The sequence below is a fragment of the Pleurodeles waltl genome, chromosome 3_1, assembly GCF_031143425.1.
Source record: "Pleurodeles waltl isolate 20211129_DDA chromosome 3_1, aPleWal1.hap1.20221129, whole genome shotgun sequence".
In the NCBI taxonomy this organism is placed as follows: domain Eukaryota; kingdom Metazoa; phylum Chordata; class Amphibia; order Caudata; family Salamandridae; genus Pleurodeles; species Pleurodeles waltl.
In genome coordinates this window covers 392487124-392508501 of record NC_090440.1, presented here as the reverse complement: position 1 = coordinate 392508501, position 21378 = coordinate 392487124, and the positions used below count along the sequence as shown (strand labels likewise).

The 21378-nt window shown below is 45.9% G+C and overlaps 1 protein-coding gene across 4 annotated transcripts in view; it reads left to right on the top strand.

The window, feature by feature from the left end:
- The window catches only part of IL16 (interleukin 16), a 470913-nt gene extending 450685 nt beyond the window's left edge, over positions 1-20228 (top strand). For all 4 annotated transcript variants that reach the window (XM_069222586.1, XM_069222587.1, XM_069222584.1 and 1 more), the window contains one exon: positions 19297-20228. In XM_069222586.1, the coding sequence (XP_069078687.1) occupies positions 19297-19490 (194 nt within the window). In that variant the 3' untranslated portion in view covers positions 19491-20228. The remainder of the gene's footprint in view (positions 1-19296) is intronic.
- Positions 20229-21378: the final 1150 nt, after the last annotated feature.

Here is a 21378-nt window from a genome sequence, read left to right as displayed (position 1 = left end):
CTACGACCCGTACCTATAACTCTGGCCGTTAAGGATTGATTTAAATCGCGATTCAAACGCTCCATGACAGAATTTCCCTCGGGGTGAAATGGAGATGAGAACTGGAGCCGGACCCCCAATGAAGCCATGGTGTCCCTGAATGCCTTACAGGCAAAGGCAGGGCCCTGGTCCGAATGAAAAGCCGCAACTGCATATGTATCGACAAAGATGAGCAAATCTTTAATAACAGTTCGAGTGTCAGCCGAGCGCTGTGGCCAGACCCACACAAATCTGGAGCACGAATCTACAGCAACCAATATATATCAGGTATCAGCGGACCACAATGATCCAAGTACACACACTGCAAAGGTTTATTTGATATTAGAAGGGACTCCTTTCGGAAATGGCGTGCCATCAGCTGTAACCTTTATGGCAGCCAAAATCTCTGTGTCTGGTTTGGAACTCGAACGAGTTACTGCGGCCACAGTGGCAACTGCCACTGCCGATTTTGCGGCTTCATCAGCCAAAGTGTTACCAGCAACGTGTATTCCAACGCGCTGGTGTCCAAGTGTATGCACAACATGGACTTTAGGAAGCGTCTCCTTCAGATCCGCAACCTTCCCCCACAGCAATTTGTGCTTAATGGTGTTACCTTTGGAATCTCTGAACCCATTCAACCTCCAGTAGTGCAAATATTCATTGAAAGACTGAACACAGTAATAGGAATCACAAACCAGCAATGTAAATATTGCCGGATCCGCCTGTTCCAAGGCTAACAACAGAGCTTTCAGCTCAGCCAACTGTGCCGTACAGTCTCCCAAGGTCTGTGTATAAGTATGTTGGGGGCAGAACTCCTCCGCCTCCATATAGCCGCTCACCACGGACATGCAGCAGAATACTGTTGTTTAGTCCCAACCGCTGGTTGCGCAGAGCCATCGGTATACATGACCACCTGATATTGGTCAATAGGCAATGTGCCAGCGGGAACTGGGTACTCCATTTCATATTGAAGAAATTCTTGAGTCTGCAGTTTAGGGTCAAATATGTAATCTACATCAGTGGCTGTCAAAGACGTTGCCCATTGAATCCATCGCTGGTGTAAAGCTTTCGAATTAGGAACACTCGCTTTTGTAACAGCCTCTACGGCTGAAATCGGGGAAACGACAATGATGTGTTGGCCCTGGGCAAGAGGTCGTTCTTTAATCACAGCCATCTGTGCAGCAGTTAGAATTTTCTCAGTTTGTGCAAAACGTTGTTCTGCAGCAGAATACAAGTGCAACTTGTATGCTATCGGCACTGTCTCACCCTCATTAAAGGTGACATATGTGAACCCAACGGCACCAGGTATAACCCTGATGACCAGATGTGTTTTATTGTCCCGAGTATGTAAATGCTTTACTGCTAAGAGATCAGTTTGCAAATCTCGAAGAATATGTGTATGCTCATTCGTCCAAAATCTACTCGAAAAATTTGGGCGAATCAACTCGTATAATGGTTTTATACGTGCAGCGTAATCAGGAATGTAAGTTCTGCCAAAATTTAGAAACCCCAATAACGACTGGAGTTTCTGAACCGTATTAGGAGGTTGCAACTAAGCACATTTTCCCAAAAAATGTGGCGCTAAGCTCTTGCCCTCATTCGACAACTCATATCCCAGGAAAATGACGCTAAGGAAGGCAATCTTCGATTTTAATTTTTTTTTATTTGTAGCCTATTTCAGCAAATCCCACAACAATGCGCGCTACCCGCCTTAAATGTTGCAGTAACTCATCGTCTGTCAAATAGATATCATCAACATATGATAAAGCTTCAGGTTCCAACTCGTGCAGAATTTCAGTTACACGAGCTGAAAACAGTCCTGGGCTATTCTTATACCCCTGAGGCAGACGACAAAACTTTTTTTGAGAGCCAAACGCACTAAAGCTCGTATAGTCCCTACTTTCGGGCGCTATATTTTGGCAGAAGAATCCATTCGAGATATCTAATATTGTTTTGTATTTCTTACGCACTATATTATTCATGAGCGCTGCGCTGTGTGAATTTTGTATTGCATACATGCGTGTATGTCCATTTAAATGTCTGTAATCCACTACTATCCTATAAGAATGGTCCGGTTTAGTTACTGGAAATAAGGGATTATTCATCGGCGAGACACAGGATTCAATTACTCCCTGGTACTCCAATTGTGTAAGTATTTTCCTTACCGATGCCCTCGCTTCAAATTTTATAGGATATTGCGGTTGCGGCTGAGGTTCACCCTTTATCGGAATTACATGATAAGGTGAATCCCTATCCCACCCCACATTATTTCTATATAAGGCGGGAGCCTGTGCCAGAGCCCATGTTTTACTATATGACTCTGCTAGTTCTCCCGGAACAAGTGATGAGAATGAAGGTGTAATAACCTCCTCCCCAACCGGACAGTCACAAACAAAGTCAGGGGGCCAATCCTGTTCGGCCAGCAGAATGTCATACAATTTGACCACACGGTCCCAAAAGATGGCGTTTATAGTGCGCTCAACGTCCCCTTCTAATTTTAAAGTTACTGTATAAACTCTATCGGGGTCAGAGACACGCATATCTGCTCTTTCGATTTGTATGAAGTCATCAGTTGCTTTCACCTCCAGATGCTCTAGAAGATTCCGGCGAACTATTGTGACCTCTGCCGCGCTGTCTAACAGTGCTAACGCCCATGTCTTGTTCTTCAAGAGAACTCTCTTCTTGAGTGGCATGTCTAACTGAGACTGCCGCCACCTTCTTCTTTTTAAATTGCTGCTTTTGTTGGATCGGTTTCTCTTCTTTCTTGACAGAAACCTCCGTTGAGCGTTGTGATTCCTGTCTCGGTTTCACATACTCTGGTCTCCGCTCTGACCGCCCACCTCTCTCATTTCTCTTTTCCGATGAGTCCTGAAAGGAACGAGATTGGCGTGTATCAGTATATTGATATCTATCAGGCGTCTTCAAATTATCCCTATTTCTGAGATTATACCTAGTCTGCGGGGTCTCTGGTTGCGGAGATTCTCCCCTTTCTTTTTTAGGTGTTTGTTGTTTTTTCTCCCAGCGCTTTTTAGTACTGTTAGAAATGGGGTTTTTGGTTGGCAGTCAGGTTGCCCTCTGTCCAAGCAAGAACCCTCACTCTAGTCAGGGTAAGTCACACACAATCCAAAATCAGCCTGTGCTCACCCTCCGGTAGCTTGGCACGAGCAGTCAGGCTTAACTTAGAAGGCAATGTGTAAAGTATTTGTGCAATAAATCATACAACACCATAGTATAACACCACAAAAATACACCACACAGTGTTTAGAAAAATATAGAATATTTATCTGGGTAATTGTAGGTCAAAACGATCAAAGTTGCAATACGAATTTGTAAAGATATCACTGAAAAGTGATATTAAGTGTCTTTAAGTCTTTAAAAAGCAATAAAGTGTCTTTCAAGCACAGAGTACCTGGTTTCTGGTGGGAAATCTCCTCAGAGGGCCACAGGAGAAGAGATGCGTGGAAAAAGGGGTGTGTGCGTCGATTTCCGCTCAGCACACACAGACTTGCGTCGTTCTTTTCCACGCGGGGAAGTCGGGCGTCGTTTTCCGGCGCGCAGACAGTCTCTTTTTGTGGATCGCGAGGATTACCAGATGTCCCGGGTCGGTGCGTGGATTCTCCTGCTTATTTTCCGGCTGCGCGTCGTTCTGCGGGGCTGCGCGTCGAAGTTTCGATCTCACGGTAGGCGTCGCGTCGATTTCTCCTTGGAAGTCGGGCGGCGTTGTCCTTGCGAGGCCGTGCGTCAAAGTTTCGCACTCACGGTAGGCGTCGCGTCGATTTCTCCTTGGAAGTCGGGCGGCTTTGTCCTTGCGAGGTTGTGCGTCGAAGTCTCGATCGTCCCGAGGGCGGCGCGTTGATCAGCGTCGGTGTGCGGCGTTTTTCTCGCCGCGAAACAAGCTGTGCGTCGAAATTTTCGGCGCACGGAGCGTCCACGTGAAAGGCAGAAGTCTTTTTGGTCCTGAGACTTCAAGGAACAGGAGGCAAGCTCTATCCAAGCCCTTGGAGAGCACTTTCACAGCCAGACAAGAGTTCAGCAAGGCGGCAGGGCAACAGCAAGACAGCAGTCCTTTGTAGAAAGCAGACAGGTGAGTCCTTTGAGCAGCCAGGCAGTTCTTCTTGGCAGGATGTAGTTTCTGGTTCCGGTTTCTTCTCCAGCAAGTGTCTAATGAGGTAGGGCAGAGGCCCTGTTTTATACTAAGTTGTGCCTTTGAAGTGGGGGTGACTTCAAAGAGTCTCTAAGAAATGCACCAAGTTCCCTTTCAGCTCAATCCTGTCTGCCAGAGTCCCAGTAGGGGGTGTGGCAGTCCTTTGTGTGAGGGCAGGCCCTCCACCCTCCCAGCCCAGGAAGACCCATTCAAAATGCAGATGTATGCAAGTGAGGCTGAGTACCCTGTGTTTGGGGTGTGTCTGAGTGAATGCACAAGGAGCTGTCAACTAAACCTAGCCAGACGTGGATTGAAGGGCACAACAAGATTTTAGTGCAAAGAAATGCTCACTTTCTAAAAGTGGCATTTCTAGAATAGTAATATTAAATCCGACTTCACCAGTCAGCAGGATTTTGTATTACCATTCTGGCCATACTAAATATGACCTTCCTGCTCCTTTCAGATCAGCAGCTGCCACTTCAACAGTGTATGAGGGCAGCCCCAATGTTAGCCTATGAAGGGAGCAGGCCTCACAGTAGTGTAAAAACGAATTTAGGAGTTTTACACTACCAGGACATATAACTACACAGGTACATGTCCTGCCTTTTACCTACACAGCACCCTGCTCTAGGGGTTACCTAGGGCACACATTAGGGATGACTTATATGTAGAAAAAGGGGAGTTCTAGGCTTGGCAAGTACTTTTAAATGCCAAGTCGAAGTGGCAGTGAAACTGCACACACAGGCCTTGCAATGGCAGGCCTGAGACAAGGTTAAGGGGCTACTGAGGTGGGTGGCACAACCAGTGCTGCAGGCCCACTAGTAGCATTTAATCTACATGCCCTAGGCACATGTAGTGCACTCTACTAGGGACTTACAGGTAAATTAAATAGTCAATCATGGATAAACCAATCAATAGTACAATTTACACAGAGAGCATATGCACTTTAGCACTGGTTAGCAGTGGTAAAGTGCTCAGAGGTCAAAAGCCAACAACAACAGGTCAGAAAAAATAGGAGGAAGGAGGCAAAAAAGTTTGGGGATGTCCCTGTCAAAAAGCCAGGTCCAACATGACCCCCTACCAGCCTAAAGCCAGGGGAGAACAATCACTATCCTGATGTACTTCCCTGTTTGAGGCGACAGAACAAGGACCCAGGCCCACAACAGCAGGGGCATGCTCCAGTTCTTCGCCTTCCTGACTCCAATTGGATCACTCTGTCCATACTCTCAGAGCCCACTAAGCCAACCCATGGGGAACCTTTCTCCTTGCCTGCGGATCCCATCTGTGCAGCACCTAACCTTACTTTGCTCACAGATGTATCCCAGGAGCAGGATAGTACCACCATGACCAACACAGTGGTGTTGCCCACTCTACCCCTGGGGTGTGACACTTGTCCCCTCCCCAGGGATAACTCTGTCCACCCGGACAGCAAGCCACAGTGATTACTGACAGCTGCCAGGGATGAGAGCCAGGCCCCAGGCCTCTCAAAGCTCTCCAACCACTGTGGCTGTGGAGAGTGGGGGGCGGTAGCCCCAGGTGCTGGGCACCCTTTAACCACTCTCCCTTCCACCAGGTCAGGGATGACAGCCTGAACCTGGTCCTCCCCTCTGGGGCTTTGTACCCTCCCTCCTGGAGCGGTACCCCCAGAGTCCAACATGGTCAGGGTGCTTACAGAAGTCACCCTGTACCAGTCCTCCACCAGTGCAGGGCTGTTAACCTGCAACTGGCCCTCCAACCTGGGGCCTGTACCTTCAGGTTGGACTAGGGCCCGGGGTGAGGCTTCCCTCCCCCTGCCCTCCCTTCTGGGGTCCAGCACCCTCCAACTAGGAGTGGCCTCCTCAGAAGACAACATGGTAGGGGCACTGTTATCAGTAGCCCCTCCCTCCAGGTCCGGGGGGACACCCTGGACCTGGTCTTCCAGCCCAGGGTCTGTACCCTCAGACTGGATCACTGCCTGGCAAACCAGGACTTCCTGGGAGGCACACCTACCCCCCACCAGGTCAGAGTTTAACCTCTGCACCTGCCCATTCAACTCAGAGTCACCACCCTGAAGTTGAACAATTGCCTGGCACGCCAGGACTTCCTGGAGGGCACACTGACCCTCCACCAGGTCAGAGTTTAACCTCTGCACCTGACCATTCAACTCAGAGTCACCACCCTGAAGTTGAACAATTGCCTGGCACACCAGGACTTCCTGGAGGGCACACTGACCCTCCACCAGGTCAGAGTTTAACCTCTGAACTGGGCCTTTCAACTCAGAGTCACCACCCTGAAGTTGAACAATTGCCTGGCGCACCAGGACTTTCTGGGAGGCACACCTACCTCCCACCAGGTCAGAGTTTAACCTCTGAGCCTGGTTCCCCAACCCAGGGTCACCACCCTGAGGTTGGGCAATTGCCTGGCACGCCAGGACTTTCTGGGGGGCACACCTACCCCCCACCAGGTCAGAGTTTAACCTCTGAACCTGGTCATCCAACCCAGAGTCAACACCCTGAGGTTGGACAATTGCCTGGCACAGCAGGGCTTCTTGGGAGGCACACCTACCTCCCACCAGGTCAGAGTTTAACCTCTGAACCTGGGTATCCAACCCAGAGTCACCACCCTGAGGTTGAACAATTGCCTGGCACGCCAGGACTTTCTGGGGGGCACACCTACCCCCCACCAGGTCAGAGTTTAACTTCTGAGCCTGGTTCTCCAACCCAGGGTCACCACCCTGAGGTTGAACCATTGCCTGGTATACCAGGACTTTCTGGGAGGCACACCTACCTCCCACCAGGTCAGAGTTTAACCTCTGAACCTGGCCATCCAACCCAGAGTCACCACCCTGAGGTTGAATCTTTGCCTGGCATGCCAGGACTTCCTGGGGGGCACTCTCACCCCCCACAAGGGACACGCCGTCCCCAAGGGCCACACAAGAGTCTGGTTGGCGCAGGTCTCCCGACCTCTGCCCATCCGGCAGAGTCTGGGTTTCCCCCAAACCAGAAACGGTCTCACCTGGGTCATTCCTGGGGGGCTCTGCTCTCAGAGCTGACCCCTGACTTTCAAGATCCTCCACTGGGGTCTGCCACCCCCTCTCAACCCTATGTCTGGACTTCTGCACCCCCTCACTAGGAGTGGTACTGCCAGACACCAGAACTGTTGGGATGCTGTCTACAGTCATCCCCCCAAGTTCTTCTGACACTGCGGGGCTTCCCTCAAAAGGTGGCCCTACGGTACAGGTTAGGCTCTGAGACCTACCTGGGACACTACAATCCTCTCCCACCTCACTTGGTCGGGAACCACCTAGACCACTCCCTTCAGGAGCACCCCCAAATGCCTCTTCAGACTCTCTGGTACTCACCCAAAAGTCTGCCTCCACTGTAAGTTCCCTGGGGTCAGAGAACTCACACTCCACCTGGTGTTGGCGTAGCTCTGGAAAATAAGGACCAGACATATGCTCTCCAGCAATTACATCACTCTGCCCTTCACATGTATTAACCACAGTACCCTTCACCCAACCACCCAGTAACTCAACCTTGGAAAAGCACTCTACTTCACCCTCCTGAGACTGGTGAGACAGTATCTGTCTGTCCCTGACACTCAACCCAAACTCTTCTGGGATGTATCTACACTCTATATCCAGGACGTCCACCAGGGGGGAACCCTTTTCTCTGTCACTCTCTGCTAGAGTCAGTAAAGTGTCCCTCCCCCCAGTAGGAATATGACTCCCTGTGCCAGTTCCCCAATCCTTCTCAGGGACCCTGTGCATAACGGGAACTACCTCATACCCTTGAACTGCCTGGGGTGTGTCAACTCCCTTCTTCAAGTTGGGCACCACATCTCTGGGCTTGTGCCCTTCTTCAGCAGTACTAGATGCAAGATTTTTGCTGCCACCATCTGAGCTGGACTCAGCCCTTCCGGCCTCCAGTTTCAGCTCTTTACAGCTCAGCTCTTGAGCTGCAATCTTTTCTTCTTCCAGGGCTAAGAGTCTTTTTGCCTCAACCTCTGCAAGATACTCCTCTAATTGTTGCTCCTGTCGCCTTTGACTTCGGAGCCATTCATCTATTTCTGGGTCACTGTCCAACTCTGAGTAGTCTTCCTCCTCATCTGAGTAGTCCTCCTCCTCATCTGAGGGGTACTTAGTCATTTGGTTTCTTGCTGCCTCTCTCTCTGCCCATCTTTCCTCCCCCCAGACTATGTAGTGATGGAGCATCTCCGCTTTAGTAGATCTCCTTGCTACAGGAAGGCCCCATTGTCTGCAAAGCTTCCTTAGGTCAGCCTTAGTGAGGTGGTCAGTACGAACAAAGAATGAGTCGGTACACAATCCCATTTTGATAAGATCTTATCAGCAAAAACCAAAATCCAAAGTCCAAAATATCAATAGTATATCCAGGAGGACATCAGAGAACCAAGAGCCAAAAAAAAGATGAAAAATCAAGTTGACCTTCAACTGTGGGTAGGTAGTGAAATACTTAGCTACTGTATGTCACTGCACAAACACAAGTCCTATCCTCACCGCTGATCACCAATGTTAGAAATGGGGTTTTTGGTTGGCAGTCAGGTTGCCCTCTGTCCAAGCAAGAACCCTCACTCTAGTCAGGGTAAGTCACACACAATCCAAAATCAGCCTGTGCTCACCCTCCGGTAGCTTGGCACGAGCAGTCAGGCTTAACTTAGAAGGCAATGTGTAAAGTATTTGTGCAATAAATCATACAACACCATAGTATAACACCACAAAAATACACCACACAGTGTTTAGAAAAATATAGAATATTTATCTGGGTAATTGTAGGTCAAAACGATCAAAGTTGCAATACGAATTTGTAAAGATATCACTGAAAAGTGATATTAAGTGTCTTTAAGTCTTTAAAAAGCAATAAAGTGTCTTTCAAGCACAGAGTACCTGGTTTCTGGTGGGAAATCTCCTTAGAGGGCCACAGGAGAAGAGATGCGTGGAAAAAGGGGTGTGTGCGTCGATTTCCGCTCAGCACACACAGACTTGCGTCGTTCTTTTCCACGCGGGGAAGTCGGGCGTCGTTTTCCGGCGTGCAGACAGTCTCTTTTTGTGGATCGCGAGGATTACCAGATGTCCCGGGTCGGTGCGTGGATTCTCCTGCTTATTTTCGGCTGCGCGTCGTTCTGCGGGGCTGCGCGTCGAAGTTTCGATCTCACGGTAGGCGTCGCGTCGATTTCTCCTTGGAAGTCGGGCGGCGTTGTCCTTGCGAGGCCGTGCGTCGAAATTTTGGTCTCACGGCAGGCGTCGCGTCGATTTCTCCTTGGAAGTCGGGCGGCGTTGTCCTTGCGAGGCCGTGCGTCAAAGTTTCGCACTCACGGTAGGCGTCGCGTCGATTTCTCCTTGGAAGTCGGGCGGCTTTGTCCTTGCGAGGTTGTGCGTCGAAGTCTCGATCGTCCCGAGGGCGTCGCGTTGATCAGCGTCGGTGTGCGGCGTTTTTCTCGCCGCGAAACAAGCTGTGCGTCGAAATTTTCGGCGCACGGAGCGTCCACGTGAAAGGCAGAAGTCTTTTTGGTCCTGAGACTTCAAGGAACAGGAGGCAAGCTCTATCCAAGCCCTTGGAGAGCACTTTCACAGCCAGACAAGAGTTCAGCAAGGCGGCAGGGCAACAGCAAGACAGCAGTCCTTTGTAGAAAGCAGACAGGTGAGTCCTTTGAGCAGCCAGGCAGTTCTTCTTGGCAGGATGTAGTTTCTGGTTCCGGTTTCTTCTCCAGCAAGTGTCTAATGAGGTAGGGCAGAGGCCCTGTTTTATACTAAGTTGTGCCTTTGAAGTGGGGGTGACTTCAAAGAGTCTCTAAGAAATGCACCAAGTTCCCTTTCAGCTCAATCCTGTCTGCCAGAGTCCCAGTAGGGGGTGTGGCAGTCCTTTGTGTGAGGGCAGGCCCTCCACCCTCCCAGCCCAGGAAGACCCATTCAAAATGCAGATGTATGCAAGTGAGGCTGAGTACCCTGTGTTTGGGGTGTGTCTGAGTGAATGCACAAGGAGCTGTCAACTAAACCTAGCCAGACGTGGATTGAAGGGCACAACAAGATTTTAGTGCAAAGAAATGCTCACTTTCTAAAAGTGGCATTTCTAGAATAGTAATATTAAATCCGACTTCACCAGTCAGCAGGATTTTGTATTACCATTCTGGCCATACTAAATATGACCTTCCTGCTCCTTTCAGATCAGCAGCTGCCACTTCAACAGTGTATGATGGCAGCCCCAATGTTAGCCTATGAAGGGAGCAGGCCTCACAGTAGTGTAAAAACGAATTTAGGAGTTTTACACTACCAGGACATATAACTACACAGGTACATGTCCTGCCTTTTACCTACACAGCACCCTGCTCTAGGGGTTACCTAGGGCACACATTAGGGATGACTTATATGTAGAAAAAGGGGAGTTCTAGGCTTGGCAAGTACTTTTAAATGCCAAGTCGAAGTGGCAGCGAAACTGCACACACAGGCCTTGCAATGGCAGGCCTGAGACAAGGTTAAGGGGCTACTGAGGTGGGTGGCACAACCAGTGCTGCAGGCCCACTAGTAGCATTTAATCTACATGCCCTAGGCACATATAGTGCACTCTACTAGGGACTTACAGGTAAATTAAATAGTCAATCATGGATAAACCAATCAATAGTACAATTTACACAGAGAGCATATGCACTTTAGCACTGGTTAGCAGTGGTAAAGTGCTCAGAGGTCAAAAGCCAACAACAACAGGTCAGAAAAAATAGGAGGAAGGAGGCAAAAAAGTTTGGGGATGTCCCTGTCAAAAAGCCAGGTCCAACAAGTACCCTCAGGTAGCTGCTGTTTAGTAGTATCCTTACTATTCTTACTCTGAAACTGAGGTTTTTGCGGTCTAGCCCCTAGGCTATCACGACCGATACTCGAATATGTTTCCGCTATTATTCTCGGCAGTTCCCGCTCCTGATCAAGTTGCGGGACGTCACGAAGACGCATACGCACCGCTAGTGCCACTGCCTCCCCTTTTAGATTACTCAGTATGATGGAAGAAACTGTGGCAAAATTGCCAATCAGTTGCATCCCTAGATCTAAGGCTGGGGCAGCCCCATATTCATCTTGAATTTGTTTAAGCACTTCCGGTAAATTAGCCAGTGTCGGTGTACCGTGTGCTGTAGTGTAGAGCGCGGCAAACACCGTGCCCCATGTATTACAATGGTCCACAGTAGGAAGCATACCAAACTGTAAACACATCGTCAATATTCTATGTTTATCCTGAGGTCCCGTATGGGGAAATACTGCTTCCAGCGTATTAATTTTTTGCGCAAGCCAAAATGGAGTTTCCTCTCGTTTTGCCGGTACTTTACCCATAACTGAGTGTACAGTGGCCGGATTGATACCCGGAACCACTGCATGTGGTTGCGCCGGAGCAGCACGCGCTGGGTTTGTGTTCAGTGTCTACATCACAAATTGAACTAAACGTCTGTATGTAGCCGTTAATTCCGTATATAAGCGACGAACTTCAGCCACTGCCAATTGAGCAACCGCAGGATGTGGTGTATATGTAGCCAATAAAGGCCAGGTAGGACCATAATTACTCAGTGGACCTAGCCTAACTTGTGCTATGGTGTGTGGGAGGGTGCCATCAAGCCAATTATGGTGTTCTTGATAAGATATAGGTATCTCTAAGTATGCATATGCCCTGTATTGTCCAGGGACATTTGCAAGAGTATAATCGTGAAATGTGTGTGTATTCCTATCAACTGCCGGAAATACTACCCACAAATAAAAAAGTTCTGTTCTATAGGCTGCATGGGCGTCCACCACAAACGTGACTGGACCCCCCTGGTTCGTTAGACCATGTGCTAACTGGTGCCCCATGAGCGGTTGTCGCATATTAACTGCAATGTTCATTACTTGGGGATTCGCCATTATGAAAACAGCGCTGGTTCAGAGAAGACACACCAATATCGGGGTTTTCCTTTCAAAGTTCAAGCTTGAACAACCGACCACTAAGTAATAGGATGTACCTATCTTGTGGTGGCGGAAATCCTCAGCCCCACGGACGTCTCCGTTAACGGAACCGAGTAGTCAATATATATATGAGACCGAGAGAGTCAGCCGGATCCGAAAATTAGAGCCTGACCAATCGGTGGTGGCGCCATGTCGCGTTGGCTCTCATTATGCTAAATGAGACTACTGGATTTCTAGGTAGCATGATCGTTCTCGGTGTGGGGGACTGAGTCTGACCCACTTGGAAGGACCTCTGTCACCCTAAATCCGGCTTTGCTCCGGCTAACTAGCAATGCCTCATCTCTCCCAAGGGGAAGAGATGATTGGGCAGCCGAGCGCATGACATCTTTGGAACTTCTCAGGGAAGTTGTGGTCACTCAGATCCAAACCAGCTCTCTCATTTACATTATGATCTCATATACAAATGACAATGGTAGTTGAAGTTTTATATATTGTTTTAATAAAACGACTGCATTTTAGATATTAAGGTGTGAGCCGCAATAACCAGAACCATACAACACAGTAGGATTGAAATAGTCACGAGGAGAGTGAAACATAAGAATAACGCTATCATGGTGTTAACAATTTCTGCTCTCTCTCAGCAAGTTCTATTTCGAGCACAGCATGTTGAACTTCTAACTTGCCGTTCAGATTCCCTGGGAAGCCATCAACCCTCATACCTGAGCAAAGACCTGTGATCTGGTTCAGCATCTGCAACGAGGCAGTCAGCGTCTAGTTGTGGTTCCCTAGTCGGAATCTCCCTCTCTCGTGTATTGGGACAAGGAAGTGTTTTTATAACTAATATGTCAGTGTGATCACAAAATGTCCCTACGCAAGAATGCCAAAGACTAAACTCCTACCACGTCTATCGGCAATGTACCAGACTGTATCCTTGACTGAAGCACAGAGTGAACAAGAATGTGTTATTGAGAACGCCAGTGCTGAAATAGGCTAAACAGTGTGAAATAAAAAATAAAACAAGACCGTAGAACTGGTTATTTGAAAAATAACAGTACGAAGCCGAATAAAAAGCATTTAGAGCAAAGTGCACAGAGGCTCTAAGCTGCGAGCAAAGGAATAAAATACATCCAGGGCAAAGTGCACAAAGGCCTAAAGCCTGAAGCTAACGCGCAAAGGATACATAAAACTGACCACACTACAGCTTGAGCAGCAGCCATTCACCGAGATGACATATCTGCTACTGGTTAAAACTGCCCTCTTAAAACACTATTCTATGTAGAAGGCAGATATGTTGTTCCGAAACAGTTGGTGGGTGTGTGCGTGAGTGATGTGTGCAACAGTAAATAACGACAGTCACCTTGCCTTGTTTTTTTCCTAAATCAGCAGGTTCTCCAAAGACACAAAAAAGACAAAAAAGACACAGTATTAGTTCAACTTGCCACATACACATCATTCCAGCCTTTAGCGCTGGTGGCGCCCAGTGCGACAATCATTGTGGGTCCTTCCTCCCATTAACCTCCTCCTTGAATTCCCTCACTACCACCCAGCAAAAGAGTCCTTCAGCTCTCCATAGCCCCTCTCTCACATACATTTAATTTGTGCTGGTAACGGCCCTGGACTTGGGGATGCAATTAATGGGCAATTTTGCCACAGTATCCTCAATTATTTGAAGTAATCTTAAAGGGGAAGCAGTCGCACTAGCAGCGCGCATGCAGCTCTGTGATGTTCCTCAACAGGATCAGGAAAGCGAGCTGCCCAAGATTATCGCAGAGACCTATTCTAGCATTACTCGAGATAGTCTAGGGGCCAGACCAACTAAACCACAATTTCAGGGCAAATCTAATAAAGATTTTTCCAAGCAGGCTCCTGGGGGTAATAAGAAACACTGGGATAAAAAAAAAAACAACACCTAAAAAAGAAAGGGGAGAATCTCCACGTACGGAGACCCCACAGAATAGATATAATCTCAGAAAAAGAGATAATATAAAAACACCTGATAGATATCAATATACTGATACACGCCAATCTCGTTCCTTTCAGGACCCATCGGAAAAACGCAGTGAGAGAGGTGGGTGATTAGAGCGAAGAACAGAGTACGTGAAACCGAGAAGGAATCTCAAAGCTCATCAGAGGTTTCGATTAAAAAGGAAGAGAAACCTCCCCAACCAAAACCCCAATTAAAAAAAAAAAAGTGGCAGCAGTCGCAGTACCACATGCCACTCAAGAAGAGGGTCCTCTTCAAGAACAGGAAGTGGGCACTAGCACTGCTAGACAGCACGGCGGAGGTCACAATAGTTTGCCGGAGTCTTCTAGAGCATCTGGAGGTGAAAGCAACTGATGACTTTCTACAAGTAGAAAATGCGTGTCTCCACGCCTGATAGGGTGTATAAAGTAATGCTACAGTTAGAAGGAGACATTGAATGCATAATAGACGCAATCTTTTGGGATTGCATAGTAAATATATATGATGTTTTGTTGGCTGAACAAGATTGGCCACCTGAATTTGTCCGTACCTGCCCATATGGAGAAGATGTTATTAAACATTCTTTCTCACCCCTTGATCCGGAGGAACTCACTGAATCCTATGCCATTGATTGGGCATTGGCACAGGCACCTGCGTTATATCGCAATCATGTAGGATGGGATAAAGAATCCCACTACCATGTAATTCCCATTAAACATTAATCTCAACCCCAACCTCAATACCCAATAAAACATGAAGCGAAAGCACCTGTGAGAGAAATACTCACACAACTAGAGTACCAGGGTGTAATTGAACCCTGTGTCTCCCCAATAGCCAAACTGGCCCATTCATACAGAATAGTCTTAGACTACAGGCACTTAAACAGTCATACATGCACATATGCTATACAAAATACACATAGTACAGCACTGATGAACAATATAGTGCGTAAAAAATACAAAACAACACTGGATATTTTCAATGTTTTTTTCTGCCAGAATATAGCGCCTGAGAGTAGGGACTTAACAAGTTTCAGTGCACTAGGCTCCCAAAAACATTCTGTCGTTTACCTCAGGGGTACAAGAACAGCCCAGGACTGTTCGCAGCTCATGTGACTGCAATTTTGCACGACATTGACCCTGAAGCATTGTCCTATGTAGATGACATCTATCTATGGATGATGAATTGCTACAACATTTAAGACGGGTAGGCCGCATTGTTGTAAAATTTACTGAATTTGGCTACAAATTAAACTTTAAAAAAACAAACATTTCCTTCCTTAGCGTCCTGTTTGTGGGATTTGAGCTATCAAGTGAAGGAAAGAGCCTAGCACCACAATTCTTAGAAAAATGCGCACAACTACAACCTCCAAACACGATAAAAAAACTGCAATCTCTATTGGGTTTTCTAAATTTTGGCAGAACTTACATTCCAGATTATGCTTCACGCATTATTAAACCTTTATATGACTTAATACGTCCTGACTTTTCAAGTACATTTTGGACAGTCGAACACACACAAATACTTAGAGAACTGCAGACAGACATGCTTGCAGCACAACACCTACACACGAGGGACAACAAAACACACTTGGTCATCAGAGTAATTGCTGGGGCCATTGGTTTCACTTATGTAACCTTTAATGAGGGTGAGACCGTCCCGATAGCTTACAAATCACATTTGTACTCAGCAGCAGAACAACGCTTTGCTGCCACTGAGAAAATTCTCACTGCTGTTCAGATGGCTGTCATTAAAGAAAGACCTCTAGCCCAGGGCAAACGCATTATTGTTGTTTCTCCAATTACAGCCCTATAGGCTATCACAAAAGCAAGCGTCCCAAATGCTAAAGTATTACATCCAGGTTGGATACATTGGGCCATGTTTTTGACAGCCACTGATGTAGACTACATCTTTGACCAAAAGTTAAAAACTCAAGAATTTTTGCAATACGAGCTGGAATACCTAATTACAGCAAACACATTGCCTATCGAACAATATCACAGAGTCATGTACACTGATGGCTCAGCACAACCTGCAATAGACACAGAGCATCAATACTCTGCTGCTTGCGCAGTCGTAAGCGGCTATATGGAGAACAATAAGTTCTGTCCACTCCATACATTTACGCAAGCCCTAGGGGATTGCACAGCACAGTTAGCAGAGCTCAAAGCTCTGGTGATGGCACTGGAACATACGGATCTTGCACAGTATACACTGATTGTTTGTGATTCGTACTATTGTGTCCAGTCCTTCAATGAATACCTGCATTACTGGCGCCACAATGGGTTCAAAGATTCTAAAGGCAACACCATTAAACACAGACTTCTGTGGGGGAAAGTAGCGGATCAGAAAGAAACGCTACCAAATGTCCATGTTGTACACACACTTGGACACCAGCGCGTTGGAATACACGTTGCTGGGAATACATTGGCTGATGAAGCCGCAAAGTCAGCAGTAGCTGTGGCTGCTGTTGTTGCAGTAACTCGTTTAAGTATGAAACTGGACGCAGACATATGGACTGCCGTGAAAGCTACGGCTGATGGTACGCCCTATCAAAAAGCATTTCCTGACAAATATTCCTACCGAATAGGAGGTTGCCTGAACGCTGTAGTTAAGATACCAGGCGTAGGGGCGCGAGATATTCCCAACAAAGATATAAGACCACAATTGATTAAAGCAGCGCACGAAGGGGTAGCATCTGCCTATGCTGGTTTGGTGGCTACAATATCAATCTTACAAGCCCGCTATTGGTGGCCAGGCCTCTACAAGGAGACCAAGCAGTACGTCCTTTGTTGTGACATCTGCTGACAAATGAAAGTTTCCACTGCCAAACGTCCGCCGAAGACATCCCTCTTGATTTCAAATAAACCTTTACAATGAGTGTACTTGGACCATTGCGGTCCCCTAACACCAGACAGTGCATACAGAAAACAGTGCAGAAAGCGTTTCTTACATGAAGTATATAATGAAATTAGGAAGCTTTCCCAACAAGAAGCAGCTGTCCGGTTAAAGCAAATAGACCAGGAAATTCTAAAAAAAGGCATTAGCTGTTGTGGATAATGGGATTAATACCCTGTCCGACCAGATATACACCTTAAATAACATTGTCTCTTCTGCTATAGACATTATACAAACAGATATGTCCTCCTTACACCATGGACAGAGTCAGCTAAGGTCCATTATGCAGTTGGGTTGGACACTTCAAAAACTGAAGGCGGGTGGCATTCCCTGGCAACATGTCAGCGCAAAGGAAATATTTTCTTACTTTAATTTAACGCAACAACAACAACTAATGGCTAAGAAAGAAGCAACTTATGTCATGCTAAACATCGAGAAATTAGAAAAGTTGCCTTTTACTGTGGCTGAAATACCATCTGCTGGGTGGCTAATACACTGGGTCATTAATCTGCCTATTTCTACACTTCAATTTACCTACTGTTTAAAACACATTCCGGTAGGCAGATATGAAAGGCTGGGAGATAGTTACATCCATGAGGTGTGGGAGCTACCCTTCTGGTACAAATGTCTCAGTGGCATGAAAGAAGTCTTTCTTAGCGGTAGTGAATGAGAGACTTCAGTCAGCCATTCGATGGTTTGTAAACAGCTGTCCTTGCATGGGGCATGTAACGCGTCTGCAGCAAATTTAGCTTGTTATCTGAAGGGAGTAGCTGGTAATGGTTGCTTTACTAAACCACTCAGCTGTCCACATTAATTACAGATCTGTTCTGCACAGCAAACATGTAACCCTCTGAGCTACTTTATGGCATGTCAAAACTGCCACTAGACAAAACTCCAATCTCTTTATCTATCAGGAACATAATCAAAAGTTATCTTAGATTTTTTATTGCTGCCTAAAAGAGGGTGGGAGGTGTGTGTATGTGTGTGTGTGTGTATATATACACACACACTGAACCCCCAAACTTACAGCATGGAATATGTATAAGGGGCCATCCCCCATACATATTCCCTGATGTCTAGGGCTGTTTCTTAGCCATAGATCAATGCTGCACCACAATCAATGGCTAGGAAATGGTGCCAGGAAGGCATTGTTGGAAAGGGAAGACTCTTCCCTTTCCAACAGTGCCTCCCGGATATCTGGGGAGGTATTGCAACCCCACAAACCACACTGATGACAGAGAAGCTCTCACCTTGTGTCTTTTCTCTCTCCGGTGGAAAAATTGTGGCGTCAGCATGCTTCGCAGCACGCTGACGTCACGGATGGACAGAGGAGTGAGGACAGACGCAGAAGCAATTCCACATCCCCCCCAAAGGGAACACATTTTCACCTAAGGGTAGGACCATTTTGACTTACAAAATAAAGTTAAAAAATGTTATATGGCCTTAAGAGTGTCAATATAAACTTTAATCTATTTCATTCCAGCCTTGGAGTAAGTCAAGCACCACACCTGGCCAACCACTGGTACTGCAACAGACTCCAGTAGAAAATAATGGTGGCAGGGAATTAAACTAACACCCCAAAGGAATTAATGCTAAATGATTAAATTAATTTCTCAATTAGATTATATATTTATTGTGATAGGAAATCAATTAAACTTTTAACTAATTTAAAAAAATGCAAAAACCTTTTAAAATAATTAAATGCATAACTTTTAACCACGTTTATTGCTAATTAAACAAAAATAAAACTTATTTTATATTATTATAAAAATGTAATTTGAGAAGATAATGTGTTGCAACTTTTTATTTTTTTAGTTCCAGGTTTATAGTATTTAATTTAAATTATTTGACATGTATATTTTATATTAAAATATGTGTACTTCATTAAAGTTTCCTGTAATTTCCTATAGTGAAATCACCTTCCTTGTGGTTGAGATCTCCACCAACAGGTGGAAAGTTATTATTAGTAATTGTGGGATGCTCCACCCCCTCACTGGAGCTGTGGAGACATGTAAGTCTACATCGAGGTGCAAATTTGTATTTGAAAATGGTGAATAACAATAAAGTGGAGAGTTACACCTGGATGCATGACTCGCCAGCAGCACAACAAAAGAACAGATTACTTCTACCAATTAAAAGCAACCTGCTCATTGCACCATCACACAAGTCTTTTCTCACAGTAGGGGTTGTGGTGCAGCGTGTTCTGTGTTGCACAGAGACACATTTCCTTATAAACGTTACAATGGAGAAAAAATGAACACAGTAATTTAATCGAAATATATAGTACAGTGTATTAGAAAAATAGCAATTGAATAGTATTGGATTCATAGCCCACGTTGTCTTTTATTTTATTTTACACAGGTGGTGATGTAGAACAAACTCTTCTCCAGCCCGGGGACGAGATTTTACAGGTGCACACACACGCCATGCATGGTCTCACCCGATATGAAGCCTGGAATGTCATCAAAGCCTTACCGGATGGGCCTGTACAGGCCATTTTTAAGAGAAAAAGTACAACTTTTGCCAAGGAAACCTCTGCTGTTGCTGAGGAGTGAACAACAGAAAAAATCCAATAATATACTTCTTGGCACAGCCTTTTGCAAAAACATTTTCCACCTGGCCTGACTCTGCAGACAAATAAAACTCTTTATATTTCACAGCGGACACCTTAACATACTGAAACATTTCCCAGTGCCCTGAATGAATTGGTCGTTATGCAGAGAATGAGTATGCCAGTATTCACAACCAGCTGTTAAGGACCCAAGAATTGTAAAATATATATATTTCGGATAATATAATGGAGTAATACTCTTTTGCCAAGGGCATATCATTTATGCAGATCCGTTTTTATACTAACTGGTGATAAAAGTGACAATTTTATTTTAGGCCAGGGAGCAATAAGTTGAATCTTTCTGGACTCCATCTGTATATCTGATATAAAAAAGAATTTATTTTATTCATGAATACAGTGTCTTTGTAGTATAAAATGATATTTTTCTGTGTTGGTCTGCTTCTTCCACTACTATGATAATGATTTTATTCCTAAAAAATTGTGCGTAGCTGGATAAACATTGGGGTGATTTGTTTCTGTAGAAAAATATGTCACTCAAAATATTTAGCACTTACAGATTCAATTAAGTTTGCCAAAAGTAGTAAAAATTCTGTTGATGATATTGTAGTCAATGGGACGATATTTTTATTCCAAAATTCCAAATGAACGTACTTTGAAGCAGAACTCTACAGTTCTTTCTTAGTCAACGTATCTATGAATAAAAAAATTGGTAGACACCGCACTAAGGAGCATATTTAAGAAAGGTGTGCAGCGCCACTTTTATTGCGCCCTTAACCGCCCCTCTACCGCCACTGTGTGCACCTTATTTAAAATACGGCGCACCATGGCACAGGGTAGGGGGCAATAGCATCATTTTTCATGACGCTACTGATGTACTCTGTAGGAGTAGTGCCAAAATATTGGCGCTACTCCTGCAGAGTACATAGGGGCCCATTATAAGTAATGGAAGCCCCCCCTTTTTTATGCCTGCTTTAATAATGCGTTAAAAATGCCGTAAAAAATGACGCAAGAAAATCTGTCAGATTTCCTTTGCCATTTTGACGCCCCCCCAACAGGTGAACGCCCCCTTTGAATACATTATACCTGGCGCAGGCATAATGTAGCGCAAAGGGTTACAAAGAGGTGCAATGCATGCATTGCACCACTTTGTAAATTGTAAAATTACACTAATGTGGCACAAGATGTCACTAGGGGCTTATAAATATCCCCCTAAGTGCCTCATTTACAAAGAACTGGCGCCTCTGCTCCGATGCACCAGTTTCCTTGCGACACCCTGCGCCCCTATGACGACACCATGGTAGCATTGTATTTATAATACAGTGTACCATGGCGCTCGTTATCACAACTGCGTCAAACATTTTGATGCAGTTGTGGAGCTTTGCTGGGCTAGTGTAAAAAATGTTGACCCTAGTCCATCAAAGTTTGTGGAGACCCACTGAAAAGAGCTTAGCGTTGGGTTAATGCCTGCCCTGGGCTGACAATAAAAAAATAACGCTAGAATGGTGCAGTGAACTCTTGTAGATTTCACTGTGCTAATTGTTTGGACCTCCCTGCGGGGGACTCCTCCCTTACATACATTATACCTGGTGCAGGTATACTATGGCACAAAGGTTTACAAACTGGTGCAATGGTGACATTGCACCAGTTTGTAAATATGGCAACGGGAGGGGACTGTTTTGTGCCACTGTAGTGTCAAAAAAAAAAACTACGCTACAGCAGCACATGGGGCTTGTAAATGAGCCCCTAAGAACTATAATTTATGGAACCCAGATAATTTCCAAAGATCATTTGAGTGGTAACTTTGTGGGTCGCTGGTGAGTGCAAGCTCAAGCCACAATGGTTTAATTTTCCACTACTAGTTCCTGTCCTTG